This window comes from Temnothorax americanus, unplaced genomic scaffold, assembly GCF_048541705.1.
Source record: "Temnothorax americanus isolate GAGA-0224 unplaced genomic scaffold, ASM4854170v1 Scaffold20, whole genome shotgun sequence".
In the NCBI taxonomy this organism is placed as follows: domain Eukaryota; kingdom Metazoa; phylum Arthropoda; class Insecta; order Hymenoptera; family Formicidae; genus Temnothorax; species Temnothorax americanus.
In genome coordinates this window covers 3,670,255-3,694,685 of record NW_027509339.1, presented here as the reverse complement: position 1 = coordinate 3,694,685, position 24,431 = coordinate 3,670,255, and the positions used below count along the sequence as shown (strand labels likewise).

General features: G+C 35.9%; 2 protein-coding genes across 3 annotated transcripts in view; both read right to left on the bottom strand.

Moving 5' to 3' along the window:
• Nucleotides 1-24,431, bottom strand: part of Dpr1 (defective proboscis extension response 1) — a 319,413-nt gene that overhangs the window by 11,008 nt on the left and 283,974 nt on the right. The window lies entirely within an intron of this gene.
• LOC143897343 (uncharacterized) lies at nt 17,341-21,348 on the bottom strand. 2 transcript variants are annotated; one of them, XM_077405947.1, is made up of 4 exons: nt 20,927-21,348; nt 20,558-20,717; nt 19,771-19,844; nt 17,341-19,312 (listed from the first exon to the last, which is right to left on the bottom strand). In XM_077405947.1, coding segments are annotated over exons 3-4 (1,080 nt in total). In that variant the 5' UTR covers nt 19,772-19,844; nt 20,558-20,717; nt 20,927-21,348; the 3' UTR covers nt 17,341-18,233. The 2 variants fall into 2 exon arrangements, with proteins under 2 accessions (XP_077262073.1, XP_077262072.1); XM_077405946.1 differs by having other exon boundaries at nt 19,771-19,841.

The following is a 24,431-nucleotide window of genomic DNA, read 5'->3' as shown; positions in this document are numbered from 1 at the left end:
TCAAAAATGGAAAAAAAAAAAAAATTTTACTTAATTTTGGGCACATACAGCTATCACCTGATGACAATATTTGCTTAATACAAAATAGTGCAGTTTATATATACAAAATGAAGTAGATTGGCATTAAAGACAACATATAGGAACAATATCGTGCAAATGTAATTAAGATTCAAAGCCTAGAAAAGTCTAGAAATGGTGGCAGCGCATCCCCTCCACATGCTGCCAACGCACACCAAAGCGAATACATATCCGTGTCACAGTATACTATGGCCATGTGCTGTCGAGCGTTCGAATGTTCTCGAGTCTAATCGAAGTTTGTCAAGTTGCAGCCATTATTTCTTCTTGCCGCGCTATTAGGCTTACCCCCGTCTATCTCTTTCTAAGCCTGTTTGCTATAGGATCCTCTTAACTAAAAAGGAAAAATTTTTAAATAGTCAAAATTATTGACTTTTCACACAATATGACGTTAAGAATTTGATATAGATATAGTATATCAATTAACAACTAACTTTCCCTTACATTACGTATATATGAAAAATTTAGTTATTATTTAAAATAAATTCTTATCCATCAAATTTTTATACTGTATGAAAAGTTAATAATTTTGACTATTTAAAAATTTATTTACATTGCTTCTTCCCTCACAAAATAAGAAAAGACTTAGTATTTTATAAAAAATTTGAAAGAAAAAAAGACAAATGCGTGTAGAACTGAACCCGGACGCTGCGGAATCCGGTCTTACAACAATCGTATGCACACGAGGCTGAAATCTTTTTTTTGTTCGTAGCTCTTAAATAGCCAATAGTCAATAATATTTTAGTTTTAGATATACACTCACGGAATTTCCCTCTACAAACTTAATGTATAGTTCATATATCCGCGTTCCGCAGCCTCTAAGTTCTCCTTATAAGAAAAAGACGAAGAATTAATTCGCTTGATTACCGACTCGTGCGCATATCGAGACGGCAACTTTAACATTGCATCTTGAGTCCGTTGTTTTTTTTAATTGAAAAGATGTGGCATAATACATCCGAATTGTCGATTTAAGTGATTTAAATAACCGAAAGCGGTGCGAGATATCAATATATCAATTTACTAATGATAAATAATCGCGTGTTGTTAACATCGAAAGTCGTTCAAGGTGCAATTGTCATATTCCGATGATTAATGCGCGTGCAATCGTAATTAAAATTTTGTTTACAATCAAGAAATGTGTGAGTAATTTGTTTATTATTTTATTTATTACGTAAAAATTTAGTAATCGCTATTAATTATTTTATAAACGTAATATTATTTATTGAAATATTAATTATGTTCAATTATGTACGCTTTATTACAATTTGAATATGTTTATGTATTATGTCAATGTAATGTACATTTGAACTCCGTATCGATGGTGCAAATTTTTTTATATTTTAATTTAATGGATCTGCGATACTTGTATTAAGTAGATGTATTACTTTAAAAAGGGCTAAAAGAGACCAGTATTAATATTTGATCCTGGATAGTATAATAATCTATTGCACTCGCATGCACACATATGAAGCTAAAATGTAATTCATTATATTGACGCATTGTTTATTATGATCCCTGAAAGCAAATGATTAATCCTTATCAATAATAGTGTAATTAGGGAAGTCTCTATAGTTTTTGTGTCTTTACGTTCTTTTAAGTGTCCGAGGATCTGGATTTTCCGTTGATATCTTCAGCTTCAGACATCACCCTACAGGACATAGGGTATGAGCCAATTCATCGCCAGGTCCGTTTGCTCGTAGCAGATACAGCCGCATACATCGAGCCTCCGCACGCTATACTCTGTCCTGACAATCGTTTTGACCCTGAAGAGATAATAGTGACGGCCATTTGTTGGACACTAGGAAAACGACCAACAAGCATGCCCGTGTTCCAGGTGCACGTGACACCTGAGCTAGCAAAAGCAGTAGAAAAGGAATTTAATACAATCTACTGTGATCAGATTTTGGTTTTTCTTGGCATGGCAGGACTGATAACCATTACCAAAAAGCTCGGACCCGACACGGATGCAAATTGTGAATACCTCACCAACACGTGGCAAACTGTTTGTAACATGGTCGGAATGGGAATGACAAACATCTTCACGTCGGGTTTTGTTTCACAAAAGCGATACACGTCTTTCGTTAAAATTTTGGAGATTTGGCAGGACTGGATTGAATTAAGAGATGCACTCCGCAAAAGCCTCCTTGATGCCGCCTTACTAGAACATCCGGTAGAATCTTCTTTGTTTGTGAGAGCTGCGATAAATCAAGTAAAAAAAGTTTCTAATACATTTCGGCCCTCATGTATTAGTTTTGGATGTCCTCATCTCTCTCTCTCTCTCTTGAAATAAAACCATCTTCCGCCAGGCTATCGCAAACGGATTTCAGAAGAGCTATAGACGAGTTACGCATAAGATTTTGAAGATATGACATATATTACGTCTCCAAATCTAGTAAAAATATTATTATCTTTTACATTGTTTCCCAAGTATGATCTACACATAGATGAGATTTTCAAGAAATTTGGAATACCATGAAGATACGATAGATTAATAACATTATTTAAACAATTTTAATATCAAGTGCATTACAGCGGATTAAATTTTACCATGCATTTTAGTGGATTAATATTTATCTAAGCAACGAGCCCGTTGATTAAGTAAATATTATTTAAAAAAGAGAAAAATGAGTAAAATAGAACCATAAAACAAGTAAAGTATATAGTGATATTTTTTAATACATGATACTTTTATTTAAACTTTTTTATGGCGTTTTTATTTCATGGATCATGAAAATAGGATAAGATATTTATGTATTCTATATATGTTTATGTCAAATGACAAAATAAATTAGTATCAATAATTATGAATAAAATATTTAATTAAGGAAAAACTATTAATCTTTTAATATATATATATATATATATATTCTTTAATATATTAAATATATTCTATTTTTTCTCTCTCTTCTTTTAAGTATTTTTCAAATATTTTTTTGTAGGATTAAATATCTAACATTTGGCCTCATTTCATCTCTTTCCAGGATAAAAAAAATTTATTTTCGAATATGGAGCATAATGTTCGAAGATATTTTTTCAACGTGCACATACATTAAATAAACACAAATAAATAAGATATATATTTTATAGACACATCATAACTAATATTTTTGAAAAAAATGTACAACGGTTAACGTAATACAGTTAAAGTTAAATTTTCTCATTACACACGCGCGACACGCAAGTATGAGATAAATAGTCTTTTCTAATATTTGATTAAATAGAATAAATATGTACTTTAATTTACATTCAATATTATTCAAATGTTTACAAAGTAACTTTGCACAAGTTTTACATCGCAAACGCAAAATATATTAAAATTTTATAGATAAATGTAAGGAATATAGAGAGTTTAAAGTTTATTGCAACTTGAAATTAAAAGATTTTTAATAAATTGAAAAAAGATGTGCAATCCTGGATTATATTACGATTCAAGATTTCGTAAGAATAAGACTCCTAGACGGGTTAGATAAATAAGTTTGCGTTCCTAGCACGAAGATACGTTCATAAAAATTAGATTTGACCTCGATACCGCGAATATGCTTCTGAAGGCGATCTTATTCCCGATGAGATTGCTAGACGGATTCACGAGAAGGGATTTTCTTTTTGTCGCGTATTCTAGTTTCCAACGGATTTCAAAAATTGGATCGCATAGTGCTTTCCTTTGTTCTTAATTAGAATGAAAAAAAGTATTTCCACATTGTCGATCAAACAGAATAATAAAATTATATATTTTGTATATTAATAATAATTTGCAATGAAATACATAAAATCATTAAAAACTGTGTTTTCAAATATGTTGTAATAAATCTAATTAAACACGCTATTAGTTTACGCTAATAAAAAGTGCAATTTTAATATATCTATTAAAGTGATCGTATTATAGAGTATTATAAAGTAATGCAAACTGAAAGTATTTTATTTTTATACTTTAAATAATTTAATTGTAGAACAAATATAATAAGTCTTTGAGTACGATTCTTTTTAATATACACGTTGCTGAATAAAGCATTTGGTCTACAACGGTATAGGAGCTACTTTAACTCGCGCTTAATGCCGTATTCTGATTGTCCAAAGACGGTACATTACGCTTTGCGGATTCCGGATGTTACAACTTAATGATGACAGCTTCCGTAAGTATCTTAATAACGACAATATTTCTCCTTGAAGAGCTGCTTTAAAATACTGGTGGATATTATATTATATTTCTCTCGTTAGTATTATAGGAAAATGTTATATAAAACTATGCACCCGTATCTATATTAGCAAAGTTCAACCCAATTTAAATTGCTTCGTTATTTTTATCAATAAGAATAGCATATTAACGCTTTGTACAATGAAAAGAATTGTCCGCGCTACTAAATGTAAAAGCAAATTTGTTAAAATATAATTAAACTGTAGGTAAATGCGCGCATATATATATATATATATATATATATAAGAAAAAGTTAATAAGTTTTATTTAAAAAATTCTTTAAGAAAGAGAACTATATATCATCTTTGCATTGTTGTGTGCATTTCTAATTGCAAGCTGTATGATCATTTGCAAAGATTAAGACCGAATTATAACAATAATTGACTCATTCTTTTAAATTGTAATCTTGTTTCATAAGCAGAAAATAGAAAAATTCTAATTGTATGAAGTTTTTGGGTTGCATCATTTGGAGTTTTAATTTATTAATAATCTGCTCTGATGAGAGAGAGAGATATATTCTTTCGATGTCTTACCAATTTTTGTAAAATATTCTCCGATTGCACGATTCGAGCTAAAAAGTTACAATTTCAGATATTCTAGGAAATCTGTCATTTTAAAGATATCTCAGAATTTAGAATTACAATCTTTGGAATGTCTGCCACTTCTTGCCAATTACTATCTCACCGCTCGATCGCGATGTTATTGAATGAACGGCTTTCGCGGCCGGCTATCGAATCAGATGGAATCGACCCTCTGAAATCTCCGAAGCTGCCGATTTCTGATTCGTCGGGGGGTCGTTGCTGTAAACGGCGAGATAACCGCGGAAGGGTAATGCGGTGTTGAAATTGGTTGCACCGAGGCGGTCGGCTGCGCCACGGAAAATTACGGTGGTAACGGCACCCGGGCGGTTGCTGCTGAAACAACCGGAAAGATCCCCGGCTGTCGAAACACACCGCGAAATTTCCACCGTTCGGTCCCCGCCGCCGCTCGAAAACCCCCCTGTAATCTTTCGCGCACGGAGTGCCGCGTAATTATAACGCGCGTGGCTCGATCGACCGAAAAATGTCCGGGCTTCTGTCAGGTACTGGCACGTTTGCGATTCAGAACGCGTGTAGGGAGCAACCCGCCATTGCGAGCATCGACCGGACCCCCCTTTTAGATACATTATTCACACGTATGTTTTTTTGCCTCTTTTTCGCTTTAAAAAACGAGGGGTATTGATGATAAGACGTGTCGAGAAAATAAGATTTCTCCTAAAAGGATATATTTTCCCAGCTTTTATATGTATAACATAAATAGCTGTTGTCGCGCGTGCGCGCACGTATAGTTCTTTAAAATGCATGACTCTTCAGCTTTTTATAATTTTTTATTTAAAATAATCCTATAAACAAGATCGTAAAATTTTTGTTGCTTTATATTAATGCGTTTTCATCGAAAATTTAAAAAAATATTTTCAAGGTTCATCTAATAAATTATAATAAGTGTGAAATGTAAAATAATTGAAATGCGTATATACAAATGCGTGTCGAAAAGTAAATTGTAAAATATGATGAGCTAAATCGGGCTTTAACGAAGCTCTGCAACACATTAAAGAAAATTCGTGAAATAAAATTCGAAAAAAAAAAACTTCTTCGCGATCTTATTTCTTTTATCTTCTTAAGGGTATGTGTGTGCAGTGCTCTTTCTTTTTACTTTTCTAACGGAATCAGATTTTTAATTCTGAGAAATACCGTAAAGGAAAACGGAATGCTTTGTCCGTGAGCAGGAACGGAAAACCGAGAGAAACTTTACGATTTCAGCAATTTCTTTCGTCCGTGCGCTCCGCGAGGAAACGTATATAAGCCCCCTCCCTCGCATTTTTTACACGCATTTCCGGAGGGAGAAACAGCCTAATTCTTCACGGCACGCGTTATTACTTCGCTCGAAAAAAGGATTCCGAACGCCCTCGTAAAAGATGCACGATCGCGATTGTTAAAGCGAGAAGGAATAAGAGAGGAATAAGCGTGGCTTGCGGATAACAAAGGGTTTAAGTTTAAAGGAATCCCGTCTCGAAGGAAATCATCCCGCGTTGTCGCGATTGTCGGGATCCGTATTTGAATGTACGCCTCTACATTTTTCATGATCCGCCGGACGAAGATACCTTTGCGTCGACGATGAATAGGACATATGGCCTCGAGAATGTTAGGAATTACGCGCGGGGAATATAATGGAACGTATATCCAATCTATCATGCATCGGTAGAGGAATAGGAAAACTCTTTCGTATTTTCACCGAAGAAATGGTACATAATATAACAGAGATATCGACTAACGTAAGCAGCAAATGATAACAAAATTACGTTCTACATAAATATAACGTATAGGCGTTGTTTATCTCGCGGCATGTTCTCGCAGAAATTTCATTCGAGAGAAAGAATCACTCGTAAGACGATCCACTTTCACGTAATCGCTAATGAATTCCGGTAAACTGGGACGACGTGGGATAAGTGAGATGACGATGTTTAAGTAGAACTCTGGAATATCCCACTGCGAAAGTTACGACCGCATGGCCAAAACGGCAACTAGACACTTAAGCAACTCGGCGTAGCGCGCCTGAAACTGGGTTACGTGACTTACATCCGTCATAGAAGTTTGCGCTAACGTTACGAGAGTGCACGTTTGCAGTGGCAACGACTGACAGACAGTATAGTGCGGTCCTTAAACGTATCAGTCCGCCGCGCCGGCACGTTGAGTCGCTCACCGGTAAACCCATATTCCTTCGGCGACACCGTCTCTCTACTCAAAACCGTAATCGGACAGCGTTCTCGCAACGGCGCGATCAAATATTATGTGCGACGATGCGCGAAATACGTTTCGCGTTTAATCGCGGGCATCGCGCGCGACGCACTTCTCGCAAATATTGGCCGAACGTGCGCGTCGCATTCGCGCGGCCCTTCCGATGCCCGCGAGCAAATAATGCTCGCGCTTTATGAAAATCAATTAATTCGAAAAAATAAATAAACTCGATTGGAGAGGCGGAGGGAGCGAGCGGTGTTGCGCACGCCCGCACGCGCGAAACTTTTACAATTCCCGAGGGAATGATGACGGATATTTTGCCCGGCTCGACGGCTCGCGGCTCGTTCAGATTTTTTCTCACCGTACCGTGCGGCATATTTTGTTGAAACTGCAATGCGCTAGCTCGCTGGAATTTGACGTTCCGGTCGAGAAAATATTTTTTCAGCGTAAAATATTCACAGTTTTATTTTGTCTAAATTTTATCAATTCGGTCGGAACACGACAGCAAGCGTCACCAGAGAAAGACGACTTATCGCAACTTTATTAATGGAATAATATACTTTCTACAGTGTCTTTCGTAATAATATCCATTGCCAAGTTTTTAAGTAATCAGCACAATAATAATTGCGTTGGAAACAACATTATTCGTCGTAATCGAACGTTCTCCGAGAGAACTGCTGGCAACCGTAATATTTCGCGATGTCATGTATATAATAAATCATTTCGTCGATTATATTTTGTTTCGCCGAATGTAATACGGAGTGGAATTTTATTTCCAGTCGATGATAGATTTGCACGCCCGCGCCGCTCTCCGCGCGATTTATCGCCGACAATAATTACACCGCGGAATTACGGCGCATTACGCCTGAGTGCGGTAAACAAAACGACGCGACGCGACGCGGGCGTCGAAAACGCATTCGGATTCAACCGCAGAAAATTCGTGCGCTAGGTGCGTGATAAGAGAAACGTGAATTAAACGCGCGGTATAATACGACAATCGCGGCTTAAGCGGGGCTTGGCACAATTACTTTAGATAATTGTGTATCTCAACTGTGCAACGAGTCGTTTAGATAATACCGGGGATCGTTGCTGGACGAAGGAAGAATGATAAATTCGTGATAATGTTCGTGCACACGCGAATAAAGGCTCGCGACGATGTAAAGAACGAGTTACGCGATATTGGGTACTTTATATTGTCGCCGAGAATACTCGCTTTTAAGCATTTTTAAGAAATACTGAGATACTAAAAAATTAAAATTTAATTTTCATAATGTCATGTATTTAAATTTTATTTTTAATTTCAATTTTAATTTCAATTTTTTATTTAATTTTATTTGGGCAAACACTAAAATCTGACATGAAAACATATAATATCTAATAGAGATAATTATACAAAAATTAGATAGAAACGCAAAATTAAAATTAATTTTGCTTCCATTCTGTATGTTCTATTTCACTCGAAAATTTGTTCATTATTGAGTTCGAAAATGACTGGCTAACACTGATTTTGAGCTTGATCGGAAACCAGCTCTGTTAATTCTGCTTTTAATTTTGGGGGAAATCGCGTGACTCCGCAACCATGTTGCATCAATGTTGTCGTTAATTTAATTTTATGTTATACAGGTCGGCGTGTATAAAGCGGTTTTAAACGATCAATCGGTTACACTGGTTGCAGTGTGTATGGCTTCAGTTGAAACAATTCATCGCGCGGAATTGTTCTCGAAACATCACCAGCTCTTCAAACTGGACTTGTGCGTTTTTTTTTTTTTTTGCGCTAAAAGCGAGATTCTTGCGAGAGAATCCCGACGCTTTGTACGAATCGACGGCTACATCGCGGCATCGGGTTCCTTTTACCGCTTACCACACGCGCGGGGGATCTTTATCTATGATTAATGGAAACTGCTGAAATAAATATCGGAAAAGCAATCAGGTACCCTCCCCCCCATTCCCTCCTCTCCTTTATCTCGAAAATGGAATAAATAGAAGACGATTTTCCCTCGCCGAATCGCGTTCGAACGGGATATATCAGTTCCCGGTCGAATTATGGTTTTGGTACCGCGAGTACGTTCGAGAGCAATGCGGAGCCTACTTGAGAGAGCGAGAGAGCGAGACAGGGAGGGATAGAGGGAGAGAAAGAACGGACGGTAATAGACTATGCTAATGACCAACTAGACGAGCGCTTCTCTCCGATTCATCTTCAGCCGCGAACGCGATCGCGGTTTGGCAGTTTGCCGCTCTGCAAGTGCACTTGACCCGACTCAAGAACCTCGATCGTCACGGCGCCGATACGAAAAAAAAGGAGGATCCGACAGGAAATCGATCGGCGAGACCTTCTTCGTCTCATGAGCCGATAGCTCGGCTTTTTAATAGATTCACCCGAATGTGAAGAGAATATTGACAAGAATTAGCCTCTCCACCGCGCCGTCATGGTGAATGCTTGATATTACGGAATTAACCAGCTAGCTCTCGAAGCCGTCGTTTTTCGGAGACGAGAGACCCGAGATTGAATCTTAGGAAACTTCCGTCGTAGTGGAAAATAATAATTGAAGTTGTCGCAAAACAATAATGATTTAATTGAATTGCCGTTAATTGAAACACGATCTTACAAACATTTTGAAGTTGCGGTCTTAATTTTGAATTCATAAAGTTCTAATTATATTATTTTTTAACGTGATATTAACAAAATATATATACATATAAATCTTATTATTTTCTAAACATAACCTAAATATAATATTTTATACTGTTATTCTAATCAATATAATTAATCAATGTAATTTTGTTACTATAATTAATGCAATCCATCTTTTTAGTGTTACAATATCTAACGTGTTTAAAGTTAGGGAGAAGAATTTCTTTATATCAGCTAAAATCCTTGTAGGTTACATAAACTTTTTACTACACTAAATCATAAATTTTAATCTTGGGGCTTCTGGAGTTAATAGACTCTGAAATTTCATCTTACTGGAGAATTAATAGAAAATAGCGCCGCGCGGAATATTATATGAGAGAATTTAATTCTGCAGTAAGTATTGACAAGTCGGGGAGGAGTAAATATTTGCGATGCGAGTACCTCTGGATAAATTATTTTGATGTGAACTCAACCAAATGAATTAAATGTGACAAATTAGTTGCGTCATGTATATACGCGCAGAGAAAATTGATGAAAAGAAAATATTATATGCGCAAAATATTATATACACGTATTTGTGTTAATTTCACGAACATTCAGAGAGAATTAATTATTCATAATACATATATTTGCATGAGTTATGAGTCTTATGTATATATAAATTGATAAACACTTTATCAATTTTGAAGGGAACTTTGTGCATTTGCGCACGGCGTATAATTTAACAGTTCGAACATTTATCACTTTGAATTCAGGTTTGCAGAGCTCGCGATTTTTGTATCGCTTTAATATTTGGAGCACAATTTTGAAGTATCAATCCTATCTTTCAGACTTCTAATCGCATTCGAAATTACCGCGTGAATTTTCGCTGTAATTCGTTACGACGAAGCTAAATCGTAGAAACAAAAGTACGAAACCGAGAGTATTACTTTAGATTTCTAGGGGAATATACATTCGCGCGCGCGCGTGCGCGGAGAAGTGAGATGAACGTTACACAATAACGCGCGTGCAGGCGTTGTAAGATCCCATTAAAGATCGTGACGTCTATTTTCCCCATTTATCCATTTAAACGATATCTCGTTTGTTTCATGACGGGACGCATCCTCATGTCGCGATGTCGCCTGTATATCGTGGTTAGCACGGGTAAAACATAATTCGATCTATCGCAACGTCCCACAGTTACGGCGCTCCAGCGTTTCGCTTTTCCGCAGCAATTTTATCTTTATTTCTGACTGATGATATGTTCACAAAAGATATATAGAAATAGAAATGTCGATATCATTTGCCTGTCTCGTTGCAGATTTTTTTCACGATGCTCCACCAATAAACTCTCGGTTCGAGTTATTCTCAATAAATGTAAAATAGATTGATTGCATTAATATTTCGATATTTAATATTAATTACCGATTATATATATATACATATATATATATATATATATATATATATATAAGTAAGTTAAAAATTTATCTAATGTCACGCGTTATAAGTTTTATCAGTTATTTAAATTTTAATTTTCTAAAATCTTTTAATTGCTCTATTCCCCTTAAAAATTATTTATTATATACGGTTAAATTTTAAAGCAATTTCCACGTTTCTCAGTTTGGATTTCGATTTTAATTAAAAAATATATGCGAAACCGCGCAGCGAGGATAATAAAATTCAAGTACGTTGCATTAACAAGTAATGTTATAATAAAGCAAAATTTCATTTATTTTTCATCTTCATGTATGATAAAATGGTGCGGTACTTATGTCTGGTATTCGTGCATAAATTAAAAATACGCCAGCGCAAAACGCGATTACGTTGTGCATATTTCATTAAAATTGAAAAACGCAATCTCTTGTTCTGTCACGTGCACCTTCGTATATTTCAATATGATTGTATATAAATCATTATCTTATTGACACGCGACACTGTATTGCATAGTATTGTGAAACAAAAAGTGTTATAAATTTTGGTATTAGACTACCACTAGAAAAAAAAACGTTGAATTAAAAATTATCTATTTAAATCTGTGGTACAAAAATCGCAGAGTGCACGTTTCTCGCGTTTCTTAAAGAAAGATATCTATATTATATTGTATATTTCGAGAATGGACGTATCCGCGGCAAAAGGGTGGGTGTACAGTATCGATTATTTCGTCGGCCGACACTCACGTTTTCTCTACCACAATTTAAATCGGTTCAGCATTTTTACAAGTGCTGTAAATGAAAAGTCCATAAATTGCCGACGACCGATCTCCCCGGCGCGGCGGTTGCCCCGCGCCGCGATTTTATATAAACGTAACCCGTTCCCGCCCGTATTTATGAGGCCACATTTATGCCGCCGCACTTGGTATTTCCGCAAGTTAATTCGGTCATAAATATACGTAGACGCTTCTACAGCGATAATCGGTATCCTTTACGTTCATATATGTGTTTGTTGGGTATGTTGCACATGTGCCGAGCACAATGTGCACGGGATATTCCAATGCCGATGAACGTGAATAGCAAACTGAAATTGCGTTCTTATACCGATATAAAACGTATAGAATAAACTAAAAATGTTTATTTTCTCAGAGTTAGGCTCTATATTTTTCTGTAATCTCTATAATTACGCGTTTATAGAATTTTTCAAGAAAAATAAAACCGAATGGCAAAAATACATTTCAAAATATATAATACGAGGACACACGGATTCTTTATTAAAATTTAAATAAAAGAGAGAAAAATAATCTCGATAAATTTAAATTGAATATTGTCGGAATTCCATCAAATATTATTCTCTAAAAAATTATCCAGAAGAAGGAAATAATATAGATGCATGGTTAAAGAGGCCCTGAAAATACTATAAAGAAAATAAATACTGTAATATTTCTAATGCCCTCTTTATCCCAACTTACTTAGGTTACACGATTAGAATTAGAAAGAATAGATGTTAAATAATAAAATCGTAAGAATTATCGCACCCCCCAAGCTACGCGTGTAATGCTCGCAATAGTGCGTTACCGAGCTTACACGGCAAACATAAATGGTAAGCGTGGGATTACGATATGCAGGTCTGTATTTACGCTGATATTAACACTAGCCCCCATTCATCCCAATATAAGCGCCGTTAATGCACTTTGAGACTTGCGAAAATCTGCGCTGTATATAATAGATAGATACGTCGACTCCGCGCACGTCATAACGTTTGTACGTCAAATAACCCGGTGATTTAATCGTGAATTTGCATTCGCCTGCTTAATAGATGTTTTGCAATTGTTGATTTATGATAATAGAAACGAGCGCCAGTAATATAATTCGCGTAAGTAATCTAATTTCTGGAGTAAGCGTCGAATTCATTTAGGAACGGTATCCCATGAGATTTCGCCGGAGTAACTGGGTGTCTTGAAATTACTATATATTTTATAAATAAATTATATACAAGAATTTTATTATATAAATGAAATTCTGATTACGATAAAATTCAAATAATTAATTAATTAAAAATTCTCGGTATTAAAATTAACGAGTAAAACAAAGAAAAGTGGGCTTTGAGAGTCAAATGCGATTAATTGCATGAGTTAACGTGAGTTATGTAAAATTTAATTAGTAGTTTAATATAAATTAAAAATCGTACGTTTCGACTCTACTTTGAGCCATATCTTTAGTGCAACGCGGTGATAGATAAATTAAATTATCCCAAGCTCTCCGATACTCAAGGATTATTATACGCGATCTCAAGCTCCAAATTATCTTTTTTAATTTTATTCAAATATAAATTGCGTATATATTTCTTTATCACATTCTAAGTCATTTTATATCATTTTGTGAAGATGTTTCTGAGCCATTATATTCTCTCTCTCTCTCTCTCTCTCTCTCTCTCTCTCTCTTTCTAAAGCGCTTTTGATTATTATATTGAAAGTTGAAGCAACATGATATCGATAATTGCACAGCTCTCTAATCCGGCACTAATTTCAACAGCGATAATCTTCGTGAGGAATCTCGCGGTATTGGCGGGAGGATTTTCGTTCCGCGGCAGTAAGATCACGGAATTTAAGTCGCTCAGAGAGAATTTATGCAAATTGCGGATCATCGGAAAGGCATGCCGATGTGATATTATCGTTTCACATTCGAACAGGCCAGCTAGCGTTGGCCGATCCGCGATATTTGAAATTGAAATAGAACGTTCCCCGCCTTTAATCGATGCGACTGGAACGGCCCAGCCTTTCTTGCTGCCGCTCGTCTGTTAATGTTGTGGATGATCGAAAACGAATCAATCCGCATTTGGGAGTTTATTGGCGTCTTTCAAATCTCTCCCTAAGTCATCCATAGTGATCGGACAATAAAGGTATTTAAGAAATGTGACGGTCTAAAAAAAATACGAAAGTCTGTTTTCATTATTAACGAATAGCCTTCTTTTTCATTGGCGTTCCAATTTATGATAATTTCTTATTTGTTATTTAAAGAATACGTACCCAAGGTATATTTGCATATTTCTCTTGAGATCTTTCAGAAACACGTGACTTTAGCTCTACGATACAAGGATTTAACGTGGTACCCTATACACTTTCGATCTGCATTATATGTTGCAAACTAGTAAAATCAGACTGAACTTTATCTGTATTTGTTCTCGACTGCTGCCAGCGGTTGATGGTTAGCGACAAAACGGCGGAGGTATGCTCCTTACAGAGGTGCTCCCCAAGTAATTACTGAAACATTACGTGCCAGCCGCAGTTGTTATATTGTTGGCTTTGTTCCGTGCAAACAGACGCGTGCGCAGTTGTGGTTTTGCGCCTCCTGGATATTTTTGTATATAATATTTAAACTATTCGCGCGATTTCGAAACATTTTTCGCACAGATTTTCATTTAACTATTGTACAATTATTGAACAAGCACGTGAGAAGGTATATTTTGTTGGAAAATTGTGACACGATATTACATCCTGCCAAAATTTTGTAATATTTAAACTATTCGTACGGTTTTTTGCAATATAACGGAACCACTTCAGTTTTAGAACGCACAGATTTTTCATTTCATAGATATACGAGAGAGATTAAAAACTTTTCGTTATACCGCACGGTACTATAAATTATTTAATAATCATTTATCTTCCATTCTCTGGGCATCTCTGCACAAAAATGAAATTCTAATCCTAATGTTCTTCTACGAGGCTTTAATCCTCGACATCATTCAACCTTCTTGCCGCACGTACAAATATGGCTTTCGAATGCACCGTATTCGATCAACAGAGAAATAATAACATCGATTTTATTCGCGTTTCGCGGTGCTATTTTGTGAAATTTCACGACTGAGACGTGTTTTATTACTCGATAACCGACTTTGGGTTCGAGACGTGTGTAAACGTCGACGGTGTTACGTGCGGGGTACGTGCGGCCGCTGTTGAAACGTTCCATAAATCAAGACGATCTTGACTCGCTGCAAGTATTCCATAAATCAAAAGGATCTTGGCTTGGCCGCGAGTAACAGCGAGCACGGTGGCGGCACGTATTCTTGTTGCGTATCAGTTCTCGCGCTCTATTTTGTTTAGCGACCATGTCTCGCGCCAGCAAAACTCTATGGGAAATCGATAACCCGTCCGAATTTTCTTCGGCACCGAAGTAGTATGTTATAGACGATTTTCGAACGAATGCTCGATCGATGATTATAGTTGTTGAGACAGATGGATGAACTATGAAAGATCAAAACAAGAAATCGGTACATTAAGAATAAACTCTGCAATCAGTAACCGTTGTACATTTATTCAAAAAAATTAATTATGATGTGTCTATAAAAAATATATATATATCTTATTTCTTTGCGTTTATTTAATGTATGCATGTTGAAAATATCTTCGAACATTATGCTCCCTATTCGAAAATAAAATTTTTTATCCTGGGAAGAGATGAAATAAGGCCAAATGTATAAATATCTAATCCTATAAAGAAATATTTGAAAAATACTTAAAAGAAAAAAAAATAGAATATATTTAAAGATTAATCGTTTTTCCCCTTAATTAAACATTCAAGATTCAATAATGTACTTCATATTTACTTCAAGGGATCTTAAAGGGCGTTTTTTAGGACGTACCCAACCCTGTAATTTTACTATAATATTTAATTAATTGTTTTTTCTTAATTTTAAACATTTTATGCATAATTATAGATACTAATTTAATTTGTCATTTGACATAAACATACATATATAGAATACATAATAATATCTTATTCCAATCTTCATCGTCCATGAAATAAAAACGTAAGAAGTTTAGATAAAAGTATCATGTATCAAAAATATTACTACTAAATATTACTACTTTACTTGTTTTATAGTTCTATATATTTTACTTATTTTTCTCTTTTTTAAATATTTACTTAAGCAACGGGCTCATTGCTTAGATAAATATTAATCCACTAAAATGCATGGTAAAATTTAATCCGCTGTAATGCACTTGATATTAAAATTGTCTAAATAATGTTATTAATCTATCGTATCTTCAGGGTATTCCAAATTTCTTGAAAATCTCATCTATGTGTAGATCATAATTGGCAAACAATGTCTCAAAGATAATAATAATTTTACTATAATAGATTTGGAGACGTAATATTTATTTCTGCAATATCTATAACTGCACTATTTTGTATTAAGCAAATCTTGTCATCAGGTGATAGTTGTATGTGGCCAAATTAAGTAAAATTTTTAATTATTTTACTATTTTTGATATGAACTCGTGTGGCACTAGATTTTTGTGCATATACTTTAATTCTGTAAAGCCAATTCAAAAATTTCTTCTAATAAAAAAATGTCATAATTACTGCCACTCCCCTTAGCAGTACTCATGCACTTGAGCTGCGGTCCACTTGACGCTACAAATGCTTCGAAGCATTCCTCTTCGCCTTTCTTTCAATGAAGAAGGAGAAGAAGAACGCTCTAAAGCATTTCAAGTGGACCGCAGCCTTGATTCGATTTGACCAATGTTAAAAGCGAATATACTAATAATAAAAATTTGGATGATGTAAGCAATAATAATCAAATCTTATTTGTTACAATTGTGTTTTGAGAAATAATACGATGATTCATCGTCGATGACAATATAGAGCTACCCACTCGCTCGAGTCACGTGTCACGTTGCACGAATGATATCCAGTGCGGTCAAAAGTCGATGTGCTGGGGCTCGAAATCGAACCACTTTAGTGCAGTGTTGCCAACTCGCTTATAGAATAAATCTCTGAATTCAAAATCAGAATTCAAAAACCTCTAGAAATTTATAATTATTCACCAGAAAATCTAAAAATATCTATTTTTTTAAGACAGAACTTTAAAGGGTAAATCGATTAATCGAAAGGATTTTGTCCACTAGCATCGCGATAATTTGTTACTTTGATCCAAAATTTGTCCGTGTCTTGCGTTTCTTCCCATTAGTGATGGCTGATTCTTAATCGATTCATCGAGAATCAATTCTTTTTTATAATAAAAAGTAGATTCTTTACCGATTCTTAAAATATCGATTCATCTCGTTGAATCGATTATTTTCAGTTTGGATCGAGGGGATCAACGTTCTTATGTTTTTTACCAGTAAAGCTAATGCTAAATTTCAGCAAAAGTGTGCAAAGCAAGTTTTGGGATCAATTTAAAAATATAAACCTTTATAGTCTATAAAACCTATTGCTTAGTATAAAATTTATTAATAAACAAAGTCTGGCTCGTGTTTGCAAAGCAGCTACAAATTTATTACTGATATACACATGTTTCATATCATATACACATAATTATTACATATCAGATACTGATTTAAAACTTTGATTTAAATCTTACAACATTGCTCCCTATTCGAAAATAAAATCATTAATCCAGAAAGATATAAAACGAGGCCAAATGTAGATATTTAATCCTATAAAATAATAAAAAAAAAAAAAAAAAAAAAAAAAAAAACAAACAAACTAGAGTAATATATTAATCGTTTTTTCTTAATGAAGCGTTTAATGTAAAATAATAGTTACTAATTTATTTTCTCATTTGACAAAAACATATATAGAATACATAAATATCTTATTCCGATTTTTATCGTCCATGAAATAAAAACCCCATGAAAAAGTTTAGATAAAAGTATCATGTATTAAAAATATTACTACTTTACTTGTTATGGTTCTATTTTACTTATTTTTCTTAAATATTTATCTAAGCAACGGGCTCGTTAATTAAAATAAACAGCAAAATTTAATCTACTATAATGCATTTGATACTAAAATTGTCCAAATAATGTTATTATAATAATATATCATATCTTCATGGCATTTCAAATTTCCTGAAAATCTTATCCATATGTGAAAAATCATGCTTGGTAAAAAAAGTGTAAAAGATAATATTCTTACTATAAATTTGGAGACATAATATTTCTTTCGCGAAAATCATCCTATCATCACTTATTACTTTCCATCGACCTTATGCAAAAATAAATAATCGCTCTGGCTGATACATTTTCTGTTATTTTTATTATTCATACTTATGAGATTATCCTATAAACTTCAAGCAACTGATATATCTCGCAATTAGTTGATATTTTATCGTATAATAAGACGTTAATAAGTTTCTGCATTTATTTAATCTTTTGGCCCTTTGTGTGTGTGTCATCATTTTCTTCTCGACGCTTGCAGAAGAGACGCGGCTCAATATTAAGAAAACGGAGATTGGCGTAAGTTACCTCATCAAGGATCTCGAATTTCAGCGTTTTCTTTACTTCAGCATCTATGATATGTCTGGCGGTACGAGTCTGCAAATCCATTAAAATATGCTTTATGCTATCAGGGATTGTCTTTTTGTTGGCAACGTCGGTCGCAACAACCGCATAGAAAAGGTCTGGGTATTTCCTACAAGTGAGGCGATCTGTTCCTTTGAGCCAGTAAATTTTCAAATATGGGAAACGATCTCCATATCTTGTACGTAACTCGTCCATAGCTCTTCTGAGATCCGCAGCTTGTTGTGCGATATCCGGGAGGAAGATGGCTTTATTTACATTTATATTTTGTAAAGACACGAAGGCATCCATCTTTAGTATCATCTCCATGCCGAAATATTGAATCTCTATTTTTATTTTAGCCATCGCAGTTTTCACAAGCATAGGAGATCCTTCCGGAAGGTCCAGGGCGGCAACAAGGAGGTTTCTGGAGAGTGCAGGTCTCGATTTAATCCAAACCTGCCAAATCTTTAATGTGTCAATAAAGGTCATGACTCGGTCCAGCAAAACTACACCCGATGTAAAGATGTTTTCTATTTCGGTTGCGCTACAAACATCTTGCCATCTATTGATGAGGTATTCACTATTTGCATCCATGTCGGATCCGAGCTTTTTGGCGATAGTCATCAGTCCTGCCATGCCAAGAAAGACTAGGATCTGATCAGAGTGGATCGTATTCGACATGTACATTGCTTCGCATAGCACAGATTGGTTGTACAATATGCATGGGTACTCGGGTATGCTTGTTGGACGATTACCTAGTGTCCAACAAATGGCCGTCACTATTATCTTTTCAGGGTCAAAACCATTGTTAGGACAGAGTATAGCGTACGGAGGTGTGATGTATGCCACGGCTGCACGTGCTATGGGCAAGCGGACTTCGCGGTGAATTTTCTCATACTTCATGCCCTCTATGTTGGAAGATTCCAGATGATCGGACACTTAAAAGAATGTAAGGACATGAAAAGTTTAGAGACCTACCTAATTTAACTATTATTGATAAGGATTAATCATTTGCGTATAATAAACAATGCGTCGATATAATGAATTTCATTTTAGCTTCATATGAGAATGCGAGTGCACAATAAAAGCTATTACGCTTAATCTAGGATTAAATATATATTAATACTGGTATCCTTTAGCTCACATTTTAAAGTAATACATCTATTTATTACTTTCACAGATCCATTACACTTTAAATTAAAATAAAAAAATTTGACTCATATACGAAGTTCAAATATGAATTACATTGACATATTACATAAACATATTCAAATTGTAATACGCGTGCATAATTAAACACAATGAATATTGCAATAAATAATATTGCGTGTATAAAATAATTATTAGCGATTATTTAATTCGTACACACGTGATAATAAAATAATAAATAAATTACTTATTTCTTGATTGTCCCTGCGGTTGCGTCGTCCGATTCTTCTAATATTTCCTCCTTCTCCTTTTCCCAGGCTGCTTTGTTGTAGCAAACGGTATTTGCAAAATAAATTTTTCTTTCAATTAAAATTGCAAGCGCATCAATCATTGAAATATAAAACAATCGCACTTTAAACGATACTTTCAATTAACAGCGCGCGATTATTTATTATTAGTGAATTGATATATTGACTCGCACCGCTTTCGGTCATTTAAGCCACTTAAATCGACAATTCGGATGTATTATTCCTAGTGAACTATACATATACTAAATAAACAGAGGCAGAGTCGCAAAGCAACCATTCTGTCTTTTTCTTCTCGTGGCCTGGGCGCTAGCATGGGAGTTCACATTCCAGTATAGTTCACTGATTACTTATTTCCCATATTTTTAAATTCGAAAACAGCGGACAGTAAAATAAATTGAGTAAAATATATGCTTCAAGATCTAATGTTATGGCCCGTCTACAATAGCCGCAAGAGTAAGCAGTAAATTATTAACTAATGGGATTTTTACAATTCAGAATGATGTGTCGACTGTGCCGACTGTGGTTGGTCAATATAGCTTACTGTTTATGTCTTACTGCATACCGCATACTCCTGCTGCCATGGTAGACGACGCGACGCACGCTTTAAAGTCGTGTCGTAACCTCGATGTGCTCGCGATGAGGTTATCTCCATAATCGTGGAAATTAGTTAATCGCGCAGGTTAATAATAGCATTTGAAATCGTACGTTTGGAGAAATAATACTCACAAAGCTACCTGCCCGCTCGAGTCACAGCCTCAGTGAGCGAGCGATAACTGTCAGGGCGTCGACGTCGACCGAGTGCGCGCAACAGTACGCGGAAAAAACAAATATGCAACGGCCGCGCACGTGTGTGTGATGTAAGTAGCACCACCGATTTCTTGATTCACTACAAAACATACAGTTCAACATACAGTAAAATAAATGTAGAACACTCCTAAAAATTGATTGCGATAACTCGGCTATCTGCGTACATTGAAATAAAATTTGCTTTAATCGTGAAAGTATCTATGTACATTAATTTATTGTTATTATTACTGTAAAAGAAAAATACTGTCATTGTCTGACTGTGGTCTGTGACTCGCACTTCGCACTGACCTCGCACTCGGCTCGGGCAGACTTCTTCTTCTTAAATTTTTGTTAGCTCGTGCCTCTTGTCAGAGAGCAATAAGTACGGCCATCGGCTAGTGAATCTAGTGATCGGCTCGGGCCTCGGGCAGACGCTTCGCTCTCTCAAAAACATAACACGATCGAACAAAAGACCGGCGTACCTTCTCTTCACTCTTGCAACCGCCGCGCCGCGGCGCCGCTCGCGACGCGATATACATGTTATCGGTCCCCCCCTCCCGTACACACACACATACCACACACGTACATACACGCATGTATTCAGCTTCTACATTACTTTCTGCAAAATTTTTACGTTTCGAAAGGAATCAAATTATGCAATTTTAATAAATCAAGAATTTTTTCCTTGTGATTTTAATAAATCAAGAAAATGGAATTGAACCGCCGCGAAAAATGAAAGGACTCATTATGTTCCTGTGATTTATTAAAATTATGCAATTTTACTCCTCTCCAGATGTAAAAATTTGAAAGAGAAGAATGATAACAATTATAACAAACATATAATTTTCACTTTCCAATTACAAGAGAGACGAATCTTAAAATTTAAATTTAGAATTAATCTATCATAATTTAAACACGCCGAGTAATTTTATTTATTACTTATATCAAGAGAGATATCTCCTCGCGATTAAATTTTTTATGAAAACTCTTGATAAAGAAACATTTATTCCAAATTCACCGAAATATCCGCCATTAAAGTATTTTTTGGTAGCGACTTCCTGTAATCAGCTTACCCCTAGGAGTTTTCAATGCCGTCTGCATAAGAGGGGATCTACGATTCGTTGGGAAAGTTTTCGATCCGTTCTTTTCACGCGCGGTCGTTTTTAGAGAGCGGATACTCCTGGGAAATCGGGCACGATATCGAATGCAAGACCGAGTAAACAAGCTACTATTGAATGACGGTCGGGAGAAATTAGCGAAGTTGCGCCCAAGATTTAAATAAAGCATCCGCGAAGAAAATGAAGAGACAGGAACTTTCTTCCCCGCTATCCCCGTCGATTTCTTTCCGCCGGAAAGATCCTTCTTTTTTTTATTTTTTAGCGAAGAAATAAATCTTGGAACTTTCTTAATGGAAAAGTGAAAAAAGATTAGAAGGGTCACGATAACGTTAAAAAGATCCAAGTATATAGATACGCACAAGGCGTTCACTGCGGTCTGAGAAGCTTATCCTCTGCGTAGTTCGTAGAAACTTTTTTTAAATTTTAGGTAGGTGCGAAATATCGCTTGTTTCTATTTATTTTCTTCCTTGGAAGAAAAATGCATAAGTTCTGTAGAATATAAATAATTTTTACATTTTCTCCATGCATCAATCTAAATATAATTAATCAATGCTTTGCTTTTAAAAAATAAAAACTATTGATATACAGAAACGTATAGAAAAAGAGAATCTTTATCTATCTTTAATTAATGTTAAGAATATTACAATAACTGCGGTGTGATTTCATTAATCAAGGCTAAAGAAAAACAGATAAGTAGAGTTTATGGCTCTTTCTTTGCGAGTCTCTCAATATCTCTTTAGCATTTTTATGAAACAAAAACGAAGCTAAGTAAAATAAAAATAATATTACCTTAAATATAATCAATAAAATAAATAGATAAAAATAGATAAATAGATAAGTACAATTGTATCGAATCATTAATAGCCTAAGACACTTTAATGCCGGAGGTGCGTTACGATCGAAACAAATAGAAATATTAGATTATACATATATCGAAGAGGTCGGCGTAATTTCGTTTCTAATCTACGGGACGGGACACAAAGGGTGCAGCGATTCCGCCGTCATTTCTTTTCCTTTCATAGGAAACGAACACCTGGAAGCGACTACGCGGGCGAATCCCCTGCGGGGATGAACAGCGGGATATCGAAATCAAATCAGCGCCGAGTAGACAAGACGCGAAGCGAGGCAAGCACGTAGAGACGTAGGAGAGCGATGCCTCGAAGAGAGCACGGAGGAGATCCGCACGCTGGTCCTGTCGCACACATCCGCGGGGGTAACTTCGTGACGAGGAGAGGTCCGTGCCGTGCCATGTCGTCTCGAATCTCGAATCTCGAATCGTATTATGAAAACCCGGCGCTCGTTCCCATCCGCCGTCGCTCGCTTGCCCTTCTAATGGCAGCCGTCCCGCGCGGAATTTCGTCCTTTACCCCTCCTACCCTCCACCTCGTCTCGTCTGCTCCGCATCTGGACCAATTACGCGGACGGCGGTGGTGTATGTGGGGATTTCGATTCACCGCGATAGCTCGCGCGCGCGCTCCGATATGAGCGATTTTACCTGGGCAACCCGGGAATTGGAGAAATTAACGCGACCCGATCTCTCGCCGAATGCTAACTCTTCAAGCGGAAACTTTGGCTACCGTTCGTAATTGAAATCCCCGGTAGCAATTTCTTCCGTGTTTACGATCTCATACATCTAAATTTATGATTATATTAAATTTTCCGAGGGATGCTCACCGTTCCTACTTCTTCATTCTTTGGAATTGCAACGTCACGCGATATAATTTAACGCGCTTACCGCGCGATCTCAACCGACAATGCGTCTCCCGAGTCAGAAAATTTCGCATTCCCTTCGGTTCGATTTAATGGAAGCCGCGAGATCGTCTTTTCGGTAGAAAAAGTTTCCGCGTCGGGTTTTCAGCTTCAACAGGATCATCGGAGAAATTAGCGGAGATTGAAGTTTTCGAAGTGGAGATCTTCTCCGCCGTGCCGCGCCCGTTCGCCATAACCACCGTTCGCAATTTTTCGCTAAATTTGTCTCGACTATTTCGGTTAGTCACCGAATTCTTTCTCTCTATCCGTCGAAATTTCTAACACAATTCTCGAAATTACTTTCTTGGCACGAATCAACGTCTTTTGTTATAGGCAAACGGTCTTTCTATTCGAGCTCGACTGAACGAGCGAGCTCACAAGTACAATGACAGTAAAATTATAACCCTCTGAGATGCGCCCTTGGGACTTAAGATGACCTCATACATTCCGCGTAACTTTCTTGTTGCTTAGAGAAAATGTCATATACCGCGCGTACATCAGATTGTGCAAAGAACAAAGAGATTCACTTATTATTCTAAATTACATCACGTGCAATTTTTAGATAAAAGAAGCTTCAAATTATAATTCTCTGAGATGTATTTTAGGACTTAAATTAACTCTATACAGTCCGCGTAGTTTTTTTGCTCCTTAAAAGATATATACGTCAGATTGTTGCGCAAGTAACGGAGAGATTTACTTATTATCTTAAATTACATCGCGTACTATTTTGAGATAAGAAAGCTTTTTAATTTAATTTTCAAATAGAGGGAAAATAGGACGCGTCGCGTCGGTGGAGCTAGATTTCTCGATATCGCAAAAATTAATGTCACAACGAGAGCGTCGAATTTTTGAAGCAATCCACTGTCCGCGTAAAGGGGCCAGTTTCGATCGATAACTTTGTAAAGGTAATCTACTGGGTTTTAGTGCCGTGTAATAAAATCGTCGCG